The sequence below is a fragment of the Electrona antarctica genome, assembly GCF_951216825.1.
Source record: "Electrona antarctica genome assembly, chromosome: 5".
Taxonomy (NCBI): Eukaryota; Metazoa; Chordata; class Actinopteri; order Myctophiformes; family Myctophidae; genus Electrona; species Electrona antarctica.
The window spans coordinates 8,281,279-8,303,829 of NC_136810.1; the positions used below are offsets into that span (position 1 = coordinate 8,281,279).

Below are 22,551 nucleotides of genomic sequence, written 5' to 3' on the forward strand. Positions count from 1 at the left end.
AGAATCTGATCTCAGGTCAAAATGGGTTAATACGCAGAGGGCAATTATTTTCCTCCGGCATAATATCCGCTTCTATTTGTTGCATTGTGTTAATTTCAACATAAATTAAAAACGGAATACTCTGGCTGTTTTTCCAGCCAGCAGGCTGGATGAAGAACCTCTCTCATAAACAGCAACAGTGTGTCCCCCTTCCCTGTTCTCTGCTGCCCTGCCACCTCTCTTACTGTCCCCCTTCCCTTCTCTCTGCTGCCCTGCCACCTCTCTTACTGTCCCCCTTCCCTTCTCTCTGCTGCCCTGCCACCTCTCTTACTGTCCCCCTTCCCTTCTCTCTGCTGCCCTGACACCTCTCTTACTGTCCCCCTTCCCTTCTCTCTGCTGCCCTGACACCTCTCTTACTGTCCCCCTTCCCTTCTCTCTGCTGCCCTGCCACCTCTCTTACTGTCCCCCTTCCCTGTTCTCTGCTGCCCTGCCACCTCTCTTACTGCCCCCCTTCCCTTCTCTCTGCTGCCCTGCCACCTCTCTTACTGTCCCCCCTTCCCTTCTCTCTGCTGCCCTGCCACCTCTCTTACTGTCCCCCCTTCCCTTCTCTCTGCTGCCCTGCCACCTCTCTTACTGTCCCCCTTCCCTTCTCTCTGCTGCCCTGCCACCTCTCTTACTGTCCCCCTTCCCTGTTCTCTGCTGCCCTGCCACCTCTCTTACTGTCCCCCTTCCCTGTTCTCTGCTGCCCTGACACCTCTCTTACTGTCCCCCTTCCCTGTTCTCTGCTGCCCTGCCACCTCTCTTACTGTCCCCCCTTCCCTTCTCTCTGCTGCCCTGCCACCTCTCTTACTGTCCCCCCTTCCCTTCTCTCTGCTGCCCTGCCACCTCTCTTACTGTCCCCCCTTCCCTTCTCTCTGCTGCCCTGACACCTCTCTTACTGTCCCCCTTCCCTTCTCTCTGCATGCTGCCCTGCCACCTCTCTTACTGTCCCCCTTCCCTGTTCTCTGCTGCCCTGCCACCTCTCTTACTGTCCCCCTTCCCTTCTCTCTGCTGCCCTGCCACCTCTCTTACTGTCCCCCTTCCCTTCTCTCTGCTGCCCTGCCACCTCTCTTACTGTCCCCCTTCCCTTCTCTCTGCTGCCCTGACACCTCTCTTACTGTCCCCCTTCCCTTCTCTCTGCTGCCCTGCCACCTCTCTTACTGTCCCCCTTCAACTGTTCTCTGCTGCCCTGCCACCTCTCTTACTGTCCCCCTTCCCTGTTCTCTGCTGCCCGGCCACCTCTCTTACTGTCCCCCTTCCCTTCTCTCTGCTGCCCTGCCACCTCTCGTACTAATTGACTCACAGTCTGCCATTAGTATTATATTGTCATTTTAAATGTTATTAGCAGGCTTGCACACACAAAGGTAAAGTAGGTCTCATTGTTATTGTTGCAGTGCACAACAATGTGTTTCTCTATATTATGTATATGGCGCGGCAATGTGTCAGGAGGTAGAGCGTCCACTTGGGAAACGGAATGTTCCTATAGTTCAATCCTGGGCTCCCCCAGAGTTAGTGTCAAAGTGTCCTTGAGCAAGACACTGAACCCCTGATTGCTTCCGATGTGCAGGTTGGTGCCTTGCATGGATTCCTCTGCCATCGGTGTGTGAATGTAATGCCTTGAATAAAGGCACTATATAAATGTACCATTTACCATTTATTGCGACAGTAGGTCGCATTTACTATGAAAACCTGCATCTCCCGTCCACCAGTTAGTCTCCCACGCCTCCATATATGGTCACGCCTCGTGACATCACGCCTCCATTTATGGTCACGCCTCGTTACACGTCACACCACCATATATGGCCATCTCCATATATGAAGATCACGACACTGACCTCATCTAACCCTGGATAACCATACATGGAGAAGACTGGATCATCACCTAGATCTGCATATATGGAGCCGGCCAGCAACTTTACATCTGACCTCAAACCTCAAACCCTTAGATCTCCATATATGGAGCTGACCTGTTCCGAAATTCCAAATGTTGATCCTTCCCCACCCGTCCTTCCTGTTCTGACATTCCATATGTTGATCTGACCTCATCAAACCCTCTACACTCAAGACACACTCCATATATGACCAGTACAGAATTCATTCCATATGTTGATCTGACCCCCCCATGCCAAAGCGCCAGCACTCGCCCAGCAGTCTGCCATCACCCAGGCGGATGCGTGCACGCGACCTCGCCCTCAGGGCGTCTTACTGGTATATCAAAGTCAAAGTCGTACGATTAGTCACAGACGTTACCGCAGTGAAATTTGTTCTCCGCATTTGACCCATCTCTTGGAACGGTGAGCCGCAGAGTGCGCCACGCTCGGGAATCATTAGTTGATTTGACCCCCAATCCAACCCATTGATGCTGAGTGCCAAGCAGGGAGGCATTGGGTCCCATTTTTACAGTCTTTGGTATGACCCGGCCGGGGATCGAACCCCGACCTCCCAGTTTCAGGGCGGACACTCTAACCACAAGGCCACTGTCGGTATATATATCGAGTCTAGAACTTTGAGATTCAAGGGACAGCACTCTATACCGACGGAACTTTACAGTAGGCAAGCTATACCTGCGCGTGAAAAATATGGGGGAGAATACTTGCATGGTCTCACTATAGCTGGTGCCTTGATGAAAGTGTTTTTGTTCTGTGTTTTCAAAGGCCAGGAGTTTGTTTGACAGTGAGTGTGCTAAAAAAGATGTGAGACCGTGTCACCTGTCACTGAATGTCACACACCCCCACATGGAGAGCAGAGGCACCACAACAACAACACACTTCTGATGGAAGTCTCAACAGCTTCCCTTTAAGAAAGTTTCCAAGTCTCTGAAACACAGTAAACATTTTATTCATGTTTTGTCCCCTTTTTTGTTTTCTTATTTTACGCACCAAACTGCTGCAACTAAACCCCTAAATAATAATAATAATAATAATAATAATAATAATAATAATAATAATAATAATAATAATAATAATAATAATAATAATAATAATAATAATAAAATACATTAAATGCGCTAAGTTTCTGTGTGTGTGCATTCATCTTCACATACTGTATCTCACCGACTGACTTCCAACTCAGCACACAGTCGCACACGTCGCCAATGCAATGCCCAGAGGCATGGAGCATGGTGTCCAGTGTCCAATCTGTTGGGTGGGCGGTTGTCCAGAACCACTGATCCGACCGCTAATCCCACATATGGGCCTGAAGAACCGATTTCAAACCCAGAGCGCACATGGGTGAAGACCTGAGGGAGTACGGTGCTTACCGGGGAGTCGGTTAGATTGGTGTCTCGGAGACTAAGTCTAATGGGGGGCCATGGCCTAACCATGCACAGCAAATGGGGGTCTGTGAAATTAAAGAGGTTGAGAATCACTGAGCTATGTATGGCATAATGAGTGTGCAAGTGTTGCAGTTCGCTAATCTAGCCCAAAGGGGTCAGTGTTGCATTGCACTTCACAATCCCAATTGCTTGTGGGCTCACCACCTGTTGAGTGTGTGTGTGTGTGTGTGTGTGTGTGTGTGTGTGTGTGTGTGTGTGTGTGTGTGTGTGTGTGTGTGTGTGTGTGTGTGTGTGTGTGTGTGTGTGTGTGTGTGTGTGTGTGTGTGTGTGTGTGTGTGTGTGTGTGTGTGTGTGTGTGTGTGTGTGTGTGTGTGTGTGTGTGTGTGTGTGTGCGCCTAGCTGTCTGCATTAATGAATGCTTTGCTCTGCCTGTGTCTGTGTGCTTCTCACTCAGACGTGCGCATACACACTCATTCAGTGCGCATACACACTCATTCAGTGCGCATACACACTCATTCAGTGCGCATACACACTCATTCAGTGCGCATACACACTCATTCAGTTTCACAGACACTAGTCTCGGTAACCCAGACGTTTTTATTTCCAGGGACTGACTCACTATAGGAGAGATATTAACCTACTGCTATCTCCATTTCTCCGACTCACACGTACTGTCTGGCTTTGTGCTCCCTCGATCGTCTCTTCTATTTTACTTCTTCCTTCTTCAACTTCTACTTCTTCTTTTACTTTGTATCCATTCCTCCCGACGCTTTTATTTTTGTCTTTTCACACTCTCTCTCTCTCCCCCGCAAACGTTTGTTGCTATACTATATACTGTACTTTATCGTTGCTGTTGGGAAGAAACCTCAGACCTCGATCCACATTTGAACTTTTTGTAAATTAACACACTACTTGATCATACTACAGCGTCACACAAAAGCATCAGAAATACCAGATCTACAAGCTTCAAACGTGGCGCGACTAAATTGTGACTAAAACAACATTTTATTCAAAAGACTGTGACTAAAACAAAATAAAAAAATTGCTGTCAAAATCAACACTGTTATAGAGAGCGCAGAGTCCACGACACAATTCTGTAGTATCTATCCAGCCATGGTGTGAGCAACAGAACGGAAGTGGCGGCAGTCTATTTAGAGAGCTCTAATAAAGCTCTTTATGATTTATTCAATGCTGTGCTCCGCTTTATGTCAAAGTGCCAATTTGCACAACACATCAAGGGGGGAACTGTGTTTACTGATAAACTGGAACATCAACATGTTTTTAGTCTTTCTCTTTGATCTGTTAAGACATGTTTTGCAGCGACATAAATGCCACAACAAAACTGTTTTAGAATCAAACTGGTAGTGTTTTCATGGTAGCTGACTTTGTAGCATATTGTATTTGTTTTGGAAACATACAAAAAATGACATTACTTAAGACCCGCTTCCCCCACAAATCCTATTTTGTTTTCTTTGTATTTGTTTGGTTCATGTCCTATTGAAGCCTAGTCATGATGGAAATTCTGGTGGTTTGTTGTGTGATACTGTGTACAAAGAAGCTAACGCTCACCAAAATCCTTGTAGCGGTGCCGGCACACGGGAGAAAACTGTAGAGGAAATCTTGAAAAAACAAGAGGGTGAACGCACACGCCAATAGCCAGAGTGCCAATATTTTATTAGGACAGCAGGTAAGACAAAAATGAATCCAACGTTTCGGCGGTTAAGCCTTCATCAGGGAATGGTTTGTTGTGTGATACATGTCTCACTTTAATAGAATGCTACACCTACATCTGGTTCACTTGCCCAGTTGTTCGCAAACAAAGGACGAAGGACCCCCAAATTGATATGTATTTGGCTACAGACCCATATCTGTAATGATTTTGTGCCAGGGAACCCCATAAGAAAATGTGTTAGATATTTCACCAATAATTTAATAAAAGAAAATACAAGCTTTTTTTCCCCTTTTTTTAAACCTGAAAAGGTAAGAAAGGTCAGACCCCTACATGTGGCTAGTTCAACCACACATGAAAGGTAAGAATTAGCCATGTGAATGTCTAAACTTGGCTCCTTTTTGAAGTTATCGTTATCTAGTAAAAACACTAATGAGAAACCAAACTCGCTGTTTGGTGTTTTGAAGCTTAGATAAGGGTGTGTCTGCAGGGTTGTTTCACCCAAATAAATGAGTTTATTCTGGGCCTTATGGTACTGCTGATTAAGATCATAATGTGGAGCATGGGCTGAACCTCTATTACAAGCATAGAACAACACAGACACACTTGAGCTTTTGACAAAAAAAACAAAAACAAAACAACAATAGCTTACTAACTAAAATATACATTTAAATAAGACTTAAAAAGCATAAGAATAAATGTGCTGTATATACCTGTTATAATAATTCCCATTTCTGTCAGCGGTGGCTGCCTGTAACTACTTGGTCACAAAAGCAAAAAAGAACTTCATAAATGACAACATTGAAGCAAACAAAAAACACCCATAAAAACTCCGGGAGTTAGTCAGTCAGATCGTGAACAACGATCTGGTACCACCTACTTTCAAAATAAATATGGGTAAATTCTCCTTCTACAACACGGCCACCTAGGCGTGGAATGCCCTGACCCCCTCCCTCAAAAAATGCAGATCACTTATATCTTTTAAAACAGGCATGACAATCCACCTTTAAGCAGGTCCAAGGGAGAGGAAAGGATCCTTCCCCCTTCCTTTTCCCCCACTCTATAGAGCGTCGCAGTCCCACCCCCTCGACAGACCCGGAAAAGAAATCCCCGTTCATTTTCCTCATAGACTTTTCAGAAAGTATTTAAAGACGTTTACGCCGTGGACAAAGCCAACTCTTGTCGTGACAAATCATGACAACAAACAAAAAATTTCGGGCTGAACAAATAATTAGAAAGAAGAAGAAAACGGCAGTTTTTTTTGTTGTTTTTCTTCTTTGTAATTATTTGTTTGGTCCAAAATATTGTGTTTGTTGTCATGAGTTGGCTTTGTACGACGCTTATAAGGTCTTTAAATAAATACGTTTTGAAACGTCTATGGGAAAAATGCATTGGGAACTATTTCCTGGGCCTGGCGTCGTCATGAAAGGGGGCGGGACTGCAACGCTCTATAGTCTATACATACAGTTTCCCCCCCGCTGAAAGGATTTAGATTTTTTGTTGTTATTGATGATATTGAATATTGTTATTATTCATGTGATGTCTATGAATTGATTGCATATATAGGGCCTAAATGGAAACAAGACCGCAAGGACTTTTGTTTTGGTGCTATGCCTTTTGAACTGAGTGTTTGACTGACTGCTCAGTTGCTGTTTTTACATTTATGTTCAATAAACCAACCAATCAATCAATCAATCAATCAAACCACTTCAACCCATTTTGGGCGGGAACCCCTTTTGGTGATCTACAAGCTCTACTTTTGGTGATCTACAAGATCTACAAGCTCATAGCGCGCCACCGAGTGGCGCGCTACGAGCTTGTAGGTCTGCTATTTTTGAAAAGTCGAAGAACGACTGACATAGAAACATAGCTTTTTCAGAAAACTGTCAGGATGTAGAAGACATTTTTAGAATTTTGAGGTCAGGCCTAAATGGGTTAAAAATAAAACTCCTCAGCTAAAGTAGGCAAAACATTGGAAAGGTGTTCACAAGATCCAGCTAATCAGAGCAATCAAGTAACTTATGTTGATACACAGACATTGCAGTTTCAGCGTACCTGTATAGTGACCATTATGTATTCCAGTCCCATATGTGGCATAATGGGGATTACATCAACACATACTGGAACGGCTGGCTGTTCAATTCAATTCAAATGAGTTTTATTGGCATGAGAGAAAATATGTTTAAATTGCCAAAGCAAGTGTTAAAATAAATAAAAACTGTTGAAAATGGGGAAAATATTTACAGTGGGAGGGGGTAGGCTTAGAGCATTGTGTAAATGGATGTTGTTTACATACAATGTGTATACATCTTTTTGAGACAGATTGCAGCAATCTTTTGCATGCAGTCACTTGGTTGACGTGGATGGCATTTATTTTTAGCTCAACACTATTTAAATAGTATACAGGTAAAAAGCCCTCAGATTTAAAATGCATTCATATGTGCAGTAGGTCTAGAGGTCTACTCGGTACAGATAGTAGTCCTTTTATCACAACACTTTACAAATATTGCTGCTGTGTTCGCACAATGTTGTATTTCTCCCAATCTGTATGGGATTTGTCTTATTTTTGTGTGTGGCATTTGTCATGTTTTCAAACTCAGTTGGAACTGATTCAAACTCAGTTCAGTGCTGTTGTACATACTGTAGTACATGGGTTCCCAAAGTGGGGTCCGGGGACCCCTGGGGGTACTTGAGGGAGTTCCAGGGGGTACCTAACTCAATTAGAGATAGTTAGGAACCAAATGGACCCTTATGGGTCTGTAACTGGACCCTAACGGGTCCATTTGGTTCCATTTGTACACTCTGAGTTAAATTAACAGTGGTTTTACAATATGAATTGGGGTACCAGAGATAGAAATGCCATTCAATTGGGGAACCGTAGCATAATGCGTGTGAAACTGGGGGTCCATGAAATTAATATGTTTCTGAATCACTGCTAGAGCTGTAAAAATCCTCCCTTATCGGGTCACTGGCATATGTTTTCAAATGGGGGTCCGTGGCCTAATAAATGTTGATTTGGGGGTCCTTGACACAAAACAAGTTTGGGAACCAGTGTAGTACATGGGTCTTACTACGGGGGTTTCCTTATTCTGGGGGGGATATTCACAGCAAACATGTCAATAAAGTATGCAATCAATACATTACAATCAAACATAAAATATCACATCTACAAACGTTAAAGACCCCTGCTGTAGTAATGGTTTGCGCCCATCAAACATTCATGAACAACACATGGACACATGCTGCAAACGACACGGTCAAGTTCAAGGTTTGTTTTATTCGTAGTAACAAATCAAAGGTGCATTTGTTGTACAGTACTACAGGTCAGTGATTCAGAGTTAAAAACAAGACATCACCACAATACAGATTAAAGAAACAAAGTGCTTACACACACGTACACACACGCACACACACACGCACACACACACACACACACACACACACACACACACACACACACACACACACACACACACACACACACGCACACGCACACACACATCTACCTATCACACACTCACAAGCTTAAGTGGTATCACACTTTTTCAGAGGTGAAGTGCTATGTTTGTTAGTAGTGCAGTGGCTGCAGTAGCCTACCTAGGGACAACAAACCCATGGCTGGAGCAAAAATAGCTGGAAATAATGCATGCAATTTATAGAGCGCTTTTATAGATACTAACCCATCCCCCCCGCCAGGATTAATTTACTTATCGTGCATTGCCAAGGTTTCCCCCCTTTCAACCCTTATTTTGAAGAGCCAAATATCCGTAACCGGATGGTGCGATGACGTAATGGTGTTTGTGGTGTCTTGACCGGTTGTTGTTCTCTCGCTGGGTGCAGAAAAACCCCAACCGTGAGCATCACAGCGCCGGCTGTGGGCAGTTGAAAAACCTTGTTTTGACCAGAAATGACATTCATTAACCTCTTGGACTGCCACCCCAAGCAGCTTTTCACTGCCTTCTGCCAGTTCTATTCATATTTTTAATTCATTTTAATTTTTTAATGCCAATAGAAAAATCTGTGATATACTGTACACACTATATCTCATTTTAACACCGCAATCGTATAGTATTAGAGATCCAGTCTTGATGGTGGCGGTAACTTCACCATTATGGCGATTTTGACCGAATAGAGCGAATCTGGCGATGTCATTTCCGGTTAAACGGATCACAACATCCGCTAGCTTTCTGCACTGTGTTACACAGTGATCTGTCCCCGATGCTATGCGATCATCGTTTATTTTAATAACTAAGTCAAATTAAGCTCTAATCAAGCCCAGAATATCGCATTTTACGCAGCTATGCACTTAAAGACCGTGCGCGTGCATGCGTGGCCGTGCACGCCAGGATTTTGGCCGGTTTTAGGTAGATTACATCGGCCGTTAGCCAAACTAGCCAAAAGTGGCTACATGATGCTACATTAAGCCCCCGATTATGGGGAATAAAAATCCAGTGATCTCCATCCGTCCGTCAACCTCTTTGGTTCCAAACAATATATCTGAAAAACTACCGCAATATATCTCAAAGTCGCGAGACATGGCCAAAGCATTTCCGGGGGTCCCCAGCCAAAAACGTTGAGAACCCCTGTACTAGATAATTAAACAGTTGGCTTAATTTACAGAATGTTAGTATAAGTTTGTATGCCAACACATTGGTGCTGTGTGTGTGTTGCGTGTGTGTGTGCGTGCGTGCGTGTAAAGGTCAAATGGATTTGTAGGTCTGTCATTAAACCAATAATCCATTTATCACAGCAGACCCAGGTGCCTATTTAAGTGGATATACTGTACATTAATTATGTGTGTGTATGTGGGTTCAAGTATGTGTGGATACTGTAGGTTGTATGTGTGCAATAGTTAAAAGGTCATCTGTGATTAGTTGAGAGGGCTTGGGTTTCTTTATACTGTATTAATCCATTTCACACTGCAGGGCACACGTGTGTGTGTGTGTGTGTGTGTGTGTGTGTGTGTGTGTGTGTGTGTGTGTGTGTGTGTGTGTGTGTGTGTGTGTGTGTGTGTGTGTGTGCGTGTGCGTGTGTGCACGCATTTTGCTGTTGAACACCAGGGCTGAATTGAAACTTTCTGTGTAATACTGAGGGTGGTTTTAAATGAGGAGAGGATGGGCAGCTTTGATGTTCAAGGTTGTGCTTTATTGTTACAACTTGTGTACAGTACAGGTACATTAGGTTTGGCTTCCTTCAGACAATGCAGCAGCATAGATAATAACAGCATAATGATAAACGTAAAAAACTTTAAAGAAAAGAGTGCAACATATCAAGGTAATCTATGTATACCTCTCTCTCTCTGCCCCACATTGTTGCTCTCTCTACTTGAAGTGAGTGTCAGACTTGTAACTGTATGAAGATTTGCTCTCTCTCTCTCTCTTTCCACAGAGGCTAACGTCCACTCAGCAGTGTCTAAAGGCTACGTCGCTGGTTTGTTGCGACTTTACGAGGACTGGAGCAGTAAGGACACTGAACACGTTGCCATCGCGATCCGCTGTGCGTTGCTGCGCTGCCTCCACGAGGTGACCAACAGCACTGCAGGCAGACACGCTCTGGTGGCCCATGGAGGGATAGGCCTTCTGTATGAAGTTACACAGGTAGACATGGAAACCGTTTAATTCCCTCTCTATTATTTACCCCTTTTTCTCCCCAAGCAATGTGACCAGTCATTGTCAGTGTTGCCAGGTTTTGCAAGAGAAACAAGCGGCCAGCTGTTTACGATCTGACTGGGATTGTATTGAATTTACAGGGGGCGGCGGTGGCTCAGGGGTAGAGTCTCCGGATGGTAACCGCAAGGTCGCCAGTTCGAACCCGGGCTCCCCCAGAGTTGGTGTCGAAGTGTCCTTGAGCAAGACACTGAACCCCTAATTGCTCCTGATGTGCTGGTTGGTACCTTGCATGGTTTCCGCTGCCATCAGTGTATGAATGTGTGTGTGAATGGGTGAATGTAATGCACAATCTATGTAAAGCATCTATATAAATGCACCATTTACCATTTAACATTTACAAGTGGTGATTTTAGTAGTGTAGTATTTTTGCAGTCTTTTAAAGGGACATTTCACCACTGGAAGAAACTCCAGTCACTCAATACAGCCATACAAGCTACAGTGTGTTACTAGTATCAATACATTAGCATCAATACAGTTCAATACAATTCCTATGGGACAAGCTGATGAGAAATACATCAGGAAGCTTCTACCGTTCGCAAACATTTTAATTGCAAGGACCCCCACAACCCTGCAAGTGTACACATGGAACCATTTGTATTTGGAACATCCTCAAGCAACCCCGAGGGACGGTCTACAGACAGGACTACAGACAGGACTACAGACAGGACTACAGACAGGTCTACAGACATGTCTACAGACAGGACTACAGACAGGTCTACAGACAGGTCTACAGACAGGACTACAGACAGGTCTACAGACAGGTCTACAGACAGGACTACAGACAGGACTACAGACAGGTCTACAGACAGGCCTACAGACAGGACTACAGACAGGTCTACAGACAGGTCTACAGACGGGACTACAGACGGGCCTACAGACAGGTCTACAGACAGGACTACAGACAGGCCTACAGACAGGCCTACAGACAGGACTACAGACAGGCCTACAGACGGGTCTACAGACGGGTCTACAGACAGGCCTACAGACAGGTCTACAGACAGGTCTACAGACAGGACTACAGACAGGTCTACAGACAGGCCTACAGACAGGTCTACAGACAGGCCTACAGACAGGTCTACAGACAGGCCTACAGACAGGTCTACAGACAGGCCTACAGACAGGTCTACAGGCAGGTCTACAGACAGGTCTACAGACAGGACTACAGGCAGGTCTACAGACACGTCTACAGACAGGTCTACAGACATGACTACAGACAGGCCTACAGACAGGTCTACAGACATGACTACAGACAGGCCTACAGACAGGTCTACAGACAGGTCTACAGACAGGACTACAGACAGGTCTACAGGTCTACAGACAGGCCTACAGACAGGTCTACAGACAGGCCTACAGACAGGTCTACAGACAGGCCTACAGACAGGTCTACAGACAGGACTACAGACAGGTCTACAGGCAGGTCTACAGACAGGTCTACAGACAGGACTACAGACAGGTCTACAGGTCTACAGACAGGTCTACAGGCCTACAGACAGGCCTACAGACAGGCCTACAGACAGGCCTACAGACGGGTCTACAGACAGGTCTACAGACAGGCCTACAGACAGGTCTACAGGTCTACAGACAGGCCTACAGACAGGCCTACAGACAGGCCTACAGACAGGTCTACAGACAGGTCTACAGACAGGACTACAGACAGGACTACAGACAGGTCTACAGACAAAGAGAGAAATCAAAGTCAAAGTCGTATGATTTGTCACACACGTTAATGAAATTTGTTCTCCGCATTTGACCCATCTCTTGGAGCAGTGAGCCGCAGCCAAGGGGCGGTGAGCTGCAGCCGTGCCGTGCTCGGGGAATCATTTGATTAGTTGATTTGACCCCCCAATCCAACCCGTTGATGCTGAGTGTCAATGAACTTGAAATTAAAATAACTATATACGTAGACCCCTCCCTTTTTAGGCACAAGATGGAGGTCCCAGAAAACAGGAACCACCTGGAGGGTCAGTTTCTAAAACAAGTCCCAATAGTTGTTAAATGTTTTTTTTTGTGGCTTTCGCCTTTATTTTATATTTTTTTATGGAGGGACAGACAGTAGGCTGACAGGAAATGGGGAGAGAGATATGGGGGAAGACATGCAGTAAAGGCCGTCGGGATCGGGAGTCGAACCCGCGGCACACTGCCAGACTGGGTTACCAGCCAAGGTGCCTGGACCACTGAGCCACGGCCCAGGCCAAGTCCCAATAGTTTTTGAGCAGAAATAACTGTGTAGCTTGTACAGGTACATGCCAGGTACAGTATGTGACCTGGAGCTTGATGTCAAGAGTTGCTGTAGTAAGCTCCTCTAGGCAGCGTTGAAAGGCTTTCCGCTCCCTGGGCCTTGCTGAGACAGCCCCCTGTGTCACTGCAGAGCACGCTGCAGTAATGCAGATAGGGTGCCACCATCTTTGGGACATCATGGTTTCACGCTTGTTGTTGTTACATCACCTCAAGGAGCACAGGAGCTCCTCGGTGGTTATATACGCTCACGTAGCCACATATATTCACTGGCACAGAGAGCGTGGTGATGAAAGCAGAGTTGGATATTGGAGTCAGGCTGCCTGGAGTCGTAGTGGCTAGAGGCTGCATGTGTTGCTTTTTTTTGTTGAGTTATCCAGCTCTCAAAGTTTAAAAAGAGCGAAAGTGCTTACTGTCTGCATCCCATGCACCCTGAGAGCAGTAAACACCCCTCTGATCATGTTCATTTAATATCATTACTTTGTTGTATTTTTGGCCCCATTAACCCCCCCCCCCCCCCCCCCCCAGTCTACATAAAGTGCTTATCTAAGGTAGCCTGGCTAATAAGCCAGACCAAATCAGCCGTTGGCAAAAACAAATTGCCTGCCGGCGACAGTGTTGTGTGATATTAGTCTGGCTTATTAGCCAGGCTATATCTAAGGGGCTAGGGCAAGTGCTACGGGCCATGATGGAGTCTGAAAACGTGGGTTTTCAGACTACTGGCGGAAGATAGGGAGTGAGGCTGCAGTTCTGATTGTCATTCCAAAGTTTTGGAGCCAGAAGGGAGAAGAGTTTGGGACGTGTGGAGCGTCCAGTTTCTAGCGATAGAACCATTGATATGGTTAGTGGCAGCTCAAATTAATAATGTATCAGACTGCCTTGGAGGAAAATATATTCTCCAGTTGGAGTTTTCAGTGGTTTACAATAGAGGATCAACACTCTTCCTCAACCTGTAAAGGCCCCTATACACACTGTAGGAGTTTTAAAGTTGTCGGCGAGTCATCAAATCGTTATGTATTTCACACTGTAGGAGTCTTTTTTTTTAAATCGCCTGTCATTATATCGTTGTGGCTTTCACACTAAACGATTGGTCGCAGACTAGGCATCACACTGCAATATATATTATTATTATCTGATCATCTATCGATACAGTCAACGGCCGACAGACAGACAGACAGACAGACAGACAGACAGACAGTGAGTGCTCTCATTGGCTGCAATACAGGACTTCTCGGGACGCGGTCGGAACCCATTTCATACTGTACGATGTCCAGTCGGCGACAGAGCCAAATATCAACCCGGCTGCTAGATATTCAGAAACGGTCGGGAAGGCATCGGCGAGCACTTTTCTCACAGAGCCTTTCACACACAGCGAGCAAAACCTCAGCGATCAAAGCCGATCTTGCGTCAGATCGGGAGTTTTGTCGGCGAGCGCCAAAAATGGTCCCCGACAGCATAATCGGAGCAAATATCGTGCAGTGTGTACTACGAGCCATAAGTGATCCTAGGACTTCCAAAGAAGAGTACACACCTGGAGATAACGTGGTCTAAACAAATCCAACCCTGTCCTAATGTTATGGGATTTATAAAAACTAGACCTGTACCGTCGTGCACCAGCCTACTCAGTAATGATGCAAGTTGAGAACGATGAAAATCATGAATGCAATACCCATTTTACCCGTCAGAGTACCTGCTATACCTGTCTTTGACCTTTGGCCTTTTATGCCCATATGGAGATCTGTGTACTTGTCTGTCTGCCTGTGTCCCTTCTTTGACCATATACGGAGATGTCTATATCTGTCTGTCCACGTTCCTCTTGTGCGCATATGGAGTTCCCTGATGTTCTCACTTATATGGCCATTTATGGGCATACCCATATATGCAGTGAAGAAAGTAGTCCGCACACAGGCTTTGCTCCAGGAGTGTTTTATTGTATTTAAAACACCATTAGTAGATACACGACGTGTCGCCCGTGAAGGCCTTCATCAGGTGATAGTAGTCAGTATGTGACACCTCCCTTTTATCAAGGTCGTCACGTCACGTGACTGATGTTGACTGGGTAGGTATTTTACAAACACCAATGAGTGACATAATAAATATGAATAACCACCACAGCACGCAAGTTTACAATCATGCAACACAGTTTCAAAAAAACAATTTCAAGAGAAAACTTGCTGGTTTTTAGTTTGTTACAGACTGTTTTAATATTTTCTTTTAATATTTGTATTTTTTTTATTAGATTTTGCTTTTAAGATTATTTAAAAGAAGCTTTTGGTATCAAAAGTGTTTACAGTTTGGGCAATCTGCTCCAAAATAGTGTTAGTCAGTCAGAACAATATCAACGGGAACATGTAAGGGCTCTATTTAAAGACACATGAAGGCTAACATTCAAGATTCAACATCACTCAATGACTATCTGGGCATTGGCCAGTAAAGCCATCAAGACAAATTTAAGTGGACGAACACAGATAATTGACAAGTACAGAGAAGTTATACGTGCATCTCAAAAAGGCAAAGTACAACGGCAAAACAAACCGGAAACAAATAGAATAGAATAAATAGAAATAATATAATAAATGGTCAACATACAGTCCAGTTCACATAGGGGAATCTGATTGCTAAGCCCTTGCTCACTTTTACAGGGTTTACAGGAAGGCAGATAACTCATAGTCCTCATTTAGTCCATGGGGTTGTAGTGTGCGGAGGGTATGTAGGTCCAATAAGCCTCCCTTCTTAGGAGGAGGTTATGGATATCTCCACCTCTCCGGGGTAGCTGCACCCTCTCTATGCACACATATCGGAGCGATTTATTTTTAAACTGTGTTGCATGATTGTAAACTTGCTTGCTGTGGTGGTTATTCATATTTATTATGTCACTCATTGGGGTTTGTAAAATACCTACCCAGTCAACATCAGTCACGTGACGTGACGACCTTGATAAAAGGGAGGTGTCACATACTAACTACTATCACCTGATGAAGGCCGCTCACGGCCCAAACGTTGTGTATCTACTAATGGTGTTTTAAATACAATAAAACACTACTGGTGTCACGGTACCAAGAACTGGCGGACCCAAATGCAGACACAGACAAAAGTTTGAAAGTTCAAGGGTGTTTATTTAAACAAACTGGCAGGCAGGCAGAGCAGAGCAAGATGCAAACAGGCAGGTCAGTGCATGGGCTGGCAGGCAGGCAGGCAGGTGTGGTCTGAGGAGGAGGAGAGGAGAGCGGTGAGTACAGGCAGAATGCAAACTAAATCACTAGAAAACACAAGGAAACTGAAGTTCACTGGGAACAAACATTGGTATACTGGCTAGAAGTGTCTACTACCACTGTGGTTGATTCAACAATCTGGCGATCGGTGATGTGGGAAGGCCGGGGCTTTATAGGCTGGAGGTGATGAGCTGATGGCAGCCAGGAGCGTAGATTGAAGAGAATGAAGGGACTGGAAACAGGTGAGCCAAGTGGTAAATGGAGCCAAGCCTACGCCCACACACACGCCCACACATAGCACAGATACTGACAAGACAGAGACAGACAAGAAAAACACAGCCCTGCCTGGGACTGTGACAACTGGAGCAAAGCCTACTTTCTTCACTGTATGTAGTATCCACAGACATAGACGCCCTTTCCGGCTCTGAGGCGCGTGTCACCATTGAAGGCACAATTTTCCCGACATTCCTTGCAAAGCATTAGCGGAAGCAAAGCGGAAGCTTGACAAGCTTCCGCGTCGTAACATAAGTCCCGGAAAAGACGCGCTGTGATTGGCCAGTAGTCACTTGAGTGACAGCGAGAGACATGGAGGAGTCACATGAGTGACGTCACTTGGGCAGCGACGCAGTCGCCTTCAGCAAATGCCTTCAGCACTTCTAAATAAGAAAGCTGCGGAGAACTGTTGCTTTGTGTTCACTCTTTAATGTTTTCTGTTAGTAATCTAATCCCCCCTGGCTCTGATGTTGTATTGTTAATAACTTTGTTGTTTGTGTTTGTTTGTTTGTCTTGTTTTGTATTGTAATGTATATTGTCAAGACTGTTATAACGATTTGTTAAAAAAATAAAATAAAAAAGCCTTCAGCACTGCACTTCCGCCTTCATTGGGATACACGTCGCTCCAATGAACTGCAGCGGCAAATGAGGCATCTATTTCTTATAATATCTATGGTACCTTAGTCCAGCACCAGCCAGGAACTGGATGTGCGCAAGCCACCTGCTTTTTTAAACATACCCATATATGGGCATAGGAGGGGGGACTGGCAGTGGTGAATCTGTGGCTAATTTCTGCAGAGTGTAAAGTGACTCTGGACAGTGCACTGGCAAGGTGTTGGGAATTGGACATGTGTGAGCTATTTGCCAAATCAAGCTTAGGCTGGGTTTGCTATGGCAATCAATTGGCTCATTGGGCCATAGTTATTGGTAGTTGTGGGTTGCATTTTGGGGGGGGGGGCTTGTTTCTAAAGCGTAGTTGCTTATTTGGGCTTATTTATTGTTTAAACCAGTGGTTCTCAAACATCTTCATATCAAGGACCCCCACAGTATTTGTCCACATACCCCCAGGGAGGGACACCCATAAGATGTGTGTTGTTAAAATGTTTCAAAAGCCTTAAAACATTCTAAAGATTGTATTGATAGATCTACAAGCTCTACAAGCTCGCAACTTGTCGCATCGTGACTCGTTTGTGAGTTTGTTTTTTTATTTTAAAAAAAGTGGTAAAACTTAGCCTAGTATAGTTGCTTGTTTTGGAGTTGTTTTCATAGACCTATTATATTGCACAACAGGAGTCCTAGCATATAGGCCAGGGGAAAGGTTAGGCTGGGATATTGGACTCTTTCACTTTTTTAGAGTTCACAAGTCTGATGATGACTTGGGAAAAGAAACTCTTGCGGTACCTTTTGCCAAGGGCAGCAAAGTGAACAGTCCATGATGTGCGTGGGTATAGGCTGCAGTCATGATTATTATAATTGTTTTAACCTTTATTTAAAACCCATCTTGGGCGGGAACCCCTTTTGGTGTTAGCATTATGTTATGCTTTAGCTATTGAAAAATAGCTAAAGCATTGTAGGTCTGCTATTTTTGAAAAATCGAAGAATGACTGACATAGAAACATAGCTTTTTCAGAAAACTGTCAGGATGTAGAAGACATTTTTAGAATCTGATCTCAGGTCAAAATCAGGTAAAAGCCACATTGAGAATTAAGTCTCATCTCATGCTGTTATTAGTCCAGTCAGACTGCAGTCAGCCACTGGAGATCTACGTAGCAGCGAGGTACTTACTGTATGTCTGTCCGGTGTCCGTCTGACATTTCTGATGACGTTTACATGTTGCATTCATGCCAAGTGTTTGTTTTGCAGACCTGTCTGTTCACCAAGGGCCTGGAATCTTTAGTGGATCCCTCTGTCCAGCTGATGAGGAAGTGCTATCCTAAAAGCACTCTGCCTCTGAAGTCTGACCTCTCCGTCTACTGCTTGGAGCTTCCCCGGCAGCCAGGATCCGTCCCTGCCCCGGAACCAGGTGGGTGCTGCTGTTAAATAAAATGTTTCGGGTCATGTGGAGTTTGCTTTCAAGTGCACATTTGAGTGAGTATAAACACAACACGAGATCACAACACTGGTATCGGTATTCGGTATATGGGCTAACACAGAACAGATGTACTGATAGGGACATCCCTATCAGTAACCAAGAGCAAAACATGTCAATATTACACCATAAACAGGGTAACAAAGACAAAATTCCTAGTGGAAACAGCAACACTTAGAACGTTTGAATGGAGTACAAGTGAGTTTTTTCAGAAAACTTAAAGGAGCATTCAGTGATTTGGGTGATTTGGAAAACCACCCAGTCCACCCCGGTAACAAAATGTGCACATGCACGCTCTACAGTGGGGGGAAGTGCAACAGGCCAACAGCACGCCAACACCAAGGCCCGCCCCCACTCGATCATGATTGGAGGAAGGCCCCACTCATCCTGATTGGATGAAGGTTTTGCCACCCGCCACCAAAACTGAAACTAGGGTTTTTTGACCCCAGGGGCTCACTGGGGACAGGGAGGAACTCCTTATATGGTCAGCACACTCTATAGTAGGGAGGATTATCCAGAAAAAAATAAGTGATATTTGAATTAAGTCAAATCACTGAATATACCTTTAAAAGGATTTAGAAGACATTTTTAGATTCAAAATGGGTTAAAGTAGCTATAAGCAATAATATGTCAAAATTTTAATGACCTTTTCTTTTCTTTTTATTCAGCCAGAAATGAGTAAAACGCTCCCCATTAGTCTCTGTGACACCTCTAGAGGCCACAATCTGCATTCAAAGATTTTTACGTTGTGGTGCATGCATTCAAATGATGCCCTACACACGTACTGTACACATGCATCGTACACACACGCACACCCGCATGCACGCACACCCGCACGCACACCCGCACGCACCCCCGCACGCACACAGTCTGAAGCATGCATGACTTGGTAAAGTGATGAAGGTTGAGAGAGCCTGGGGTGTCAGTTTGTTGACCAGTAAAGTTGTTTATCGTCTAATGAGCCTGGGTTCAGGAGCATGGAAATACATTATTCAGTGTGGATCCTAGGCTATTAAAAAGAAAGGGGGACAACAAGCAGATCTGGAGAAAGGGGAAGAGATTCAGTGCAGGGAAAAAGCTGCATTTAGTTGAATCCCTGCATGATCTCATGACTACCTTAAACAACTTCTTTCTTTCTTTTTCTTCATCCCGTCTTCCCTTTCACCTGCTGCCCTTCCTCCCGTCCATCCTCCCACACACAGCGTATACTACTGTAGTAGGGGTGCGAGTAGAGCTTCAGTTCCACCTGTGTGTGTGTGTGTGTGTGTGTGTGTGTGTGTGTGTGTGTGTGTGTGTGTGTGTGTGTGTGTGTGTGTGTGTGTGTGCGTGTGTGTGTGTGTGTGTGCGCGTGTGCGTGCAGTCGTCCACACATGCTCTTCTCCTGCTCTTGTAGGTCCTACAAGAGCAGGAGAAGAGCATGATACATATAACCTCACACTTTCCGGGCGACTCCTCTGTGTACCACCAGAGGTGGGCTCAAGTACCAGTGGTACTTGTACTAGTGGTACTAGTACCAGTGGTTGGGAACCTCTGTTGTAGGAGATCTGCACCTATTGCAGCCCCTCCTCTGAGAGAGGAGACTATCTATACATTAAATACGGGAGGCTCCATCCTGACCTTCACTTCCTGACTCACAGGCACTCACAGGGCTTATCTAGGATTAACTTGCAACTGAGAGAGAGGGAGAGAGGGGGAGAGGGAGAGGGAGAGGGGGAGAGAGGGAGAGGGGGAGAGAGAGAGGGGGAGAGAGAGGGAGAGAGGGAGAGAGGGAGAGGGGAGGGAGAGGGAGAGAGGGAGAGAGAGAGGGAGAGGGGGAGAGGGAGAGCGGACGTGATTGAGTGACGTGAATAGGTGATATGCCAAAAGAAACATGTTGAATTGTAAACAGGAAATCGACTTAGGGTCGAGAATGAAGTAAATCACAAGACGGAGAGTTTAAAGTGGCCGAACGGATAGCGGCGCGGTCTAGATACCGGAAGGTTCCCAGTTCGAATCAGCCGTCCGACACGTTAAAATTACCACCGCTGAAATGCCCTTGAACAAGGCATCAACCACTACGATGAAATGTGTTCTATGAGCAGGGCCTGGCTGGAAACAAGTTCTTGAGCTTAGCCCAGATACCCTGGGTAAATATAGATTTCATTTCATTTCATTTCATTTCATTTCATTTCATTTCAAAGAACATAATTTCAAAGGCAGTGAATCGGAGACGTTGTCCATACATATCCGAGAGAATGAATGTGATTATCATTTGATCAATGTGAATGGCACTTACTAAATGAGGCTGCACATGTTGATTCAACATCATTGTGTAACGATCAGATATTTCTATCACAGTTACTAAAATTTACGGGGTAGTTATGATCCTCCTTTAAAGATAAAATTGATAAGTTTCAACCATATAGCATGCAATGAATGTAAACCAATGACTCCAACACAGAAGTAAATATTTGAATGATAGTTTATCTATATGAAATATAAACTCAACATTGACAATCAGTTACAACACAGAATTCGTGACAGGTTAAATTGTCCGTATAATGTCTGAACGCACGCACCGTTCCGTGCCTCGCACGCACGCACGCACACTCGCTCTTATTGTTTGTATCGTTCCTTGAGTACTCACCGCGTCTCCCTGACGCTCCAACCCGAAATAATAAAGTTAATCCAAACGTAGTGATCCCCGAACGTAAACCAATCCAGCAGAGAAATCCAGCTGTCCTCCGAACGGAAAAGCAGTACTCCTCGCTGGACACAAAACAAAGACAAACAAAACTCTCACCGGAGCAGATGACGGTTCCCGGCCGGGTTACTCCTGTCAGCGGTGAGTTGGTGGCCTTGGCTATATTCCACCTTATAGCATACGGACAAAGTTTACACGAACGTGATCAGGTCTCACGTGGACTCCCTGCTCGTTTGTGTCTCTGTCCCCACAGGTCTGTAGAGCCGGCGACTTCTGTGTGTTTTAATCACGGAAGCGTCACGGCCTGTCAATCAATCAATCTCCTCCCCAATTGACCGTCCATAACATAAACAAAAACAAAACAGATACCTCTCAAAGAAAATAGGACATTACACATAAGGATGGATATAGTGTTGAAGGAATATTTTGAGCCATGCTCTTTTAAATGACATTTTAAAATAAATCCTTAATGAATATTATGTGGCAGTGCTACAATTGAATTAGCTTTATTTATCTGCTACTTTGTCACACCAGTGGTTGTCAGTGTGGGATCCGGGGGACCCCAGGGGTCCTTGAGGGCATTACAGTTTGTCACTGAAATCTCCATAAACTTTTTCATGTCAAGAACGCCCAAATTAACCCCCACAAGAGTAGTATGTTTCCAAAGAAGGAATGCAAAAGCTTTGCAAAATAATTTCAACAAATAGCCGATGTACATGCTGTGAGCTTGTACATCTTCTATGTTTTATATAGCCAACGTATAAATGGACAAAGTATAGTGAAAATGATTGTGATGCTACATTAACTGCTTTTGCTGGGGACCCCCCCACCCCCAGGACGCACTTTGAGAACCAATGTCCTATTGGCTATTTGAAGATGGCATAGGATCTACAAGCTCACAACACATTCAGAGAACCAGTGGTCTATATAGAGTCAGGTTATAGGCCTACAATGTCTTGATGGTTGGTCTTCTTCTCTAGAGCTGAACGGTGAGGAAGACAGTGAGGAGGAGGACGATGAAGAAGACGACAGCAATGAGAGTGAGGAGGCCGACAGCAAAGACTATGTGAGCAGTGTGTGTGTGTGTGTGTGTGTGTGTGTGTGTGTGCGTGTGCGTGTGCGTGTGCGTGTGCGTGTGCGTGCGTGTGCGTGCGCGCGCGTGGTTCGTCAATGGCAATGTGCATATCTAACAGTCCCTCCCACCTCCAGGACGATGACTTGGAGACGGACCCGGACAAACTTCGGTCTCGTCCTGCACCGGACAGACCTCCAGAACTGCTGGCACAATACAGCCGCCTGCGTCCAGAACTCACATATGAATTCCAGGTGTGTTGATTAAGTCGACTAAAACTATGACGAAATATGTCCGTTGACTACCTTTTTTCACTGATGAAAACTAAATAAAAGTTAAGTTATAATGACAAAAACT

The 22,551-nt window shown here is 44.9% G+C and overlaps 1 protein-coding gene across 3 annotated transcripts in view; it reads left to right on the forward strand.

Moving 5' to 3' along the window:
- Positions 1–22,551, forward strand: part of agbl1 (AGBL carboxypeptidase 1) — a 258,686-nt gene that overhangs the window by 69,599 nt on the left and 166,536 nt on the right. For all 3 annotated transcript variants that reach the window (XM_079501323.1, XM_079501324.1, XM_079501325.1), the window contains exons 8-11: positions 10,350–10,558; positions 18,214–18,373; positions 22,103–22,188; positions 22,332–22,448. In XM_079501323.1, coding sequence (XP_079357449.1) covers positions 10,350–10,558; positions 18,214–18,373; positions 22,103–22,188; positions 22,332–22,448 — 572 coding nt within the window. The remainder of the gene's footprint in view (positions 1–10,349; positions 10,559–18,213; positions 18,374–22,102; positions 22,189–22,331; positions 22,449–22,551) is intronic.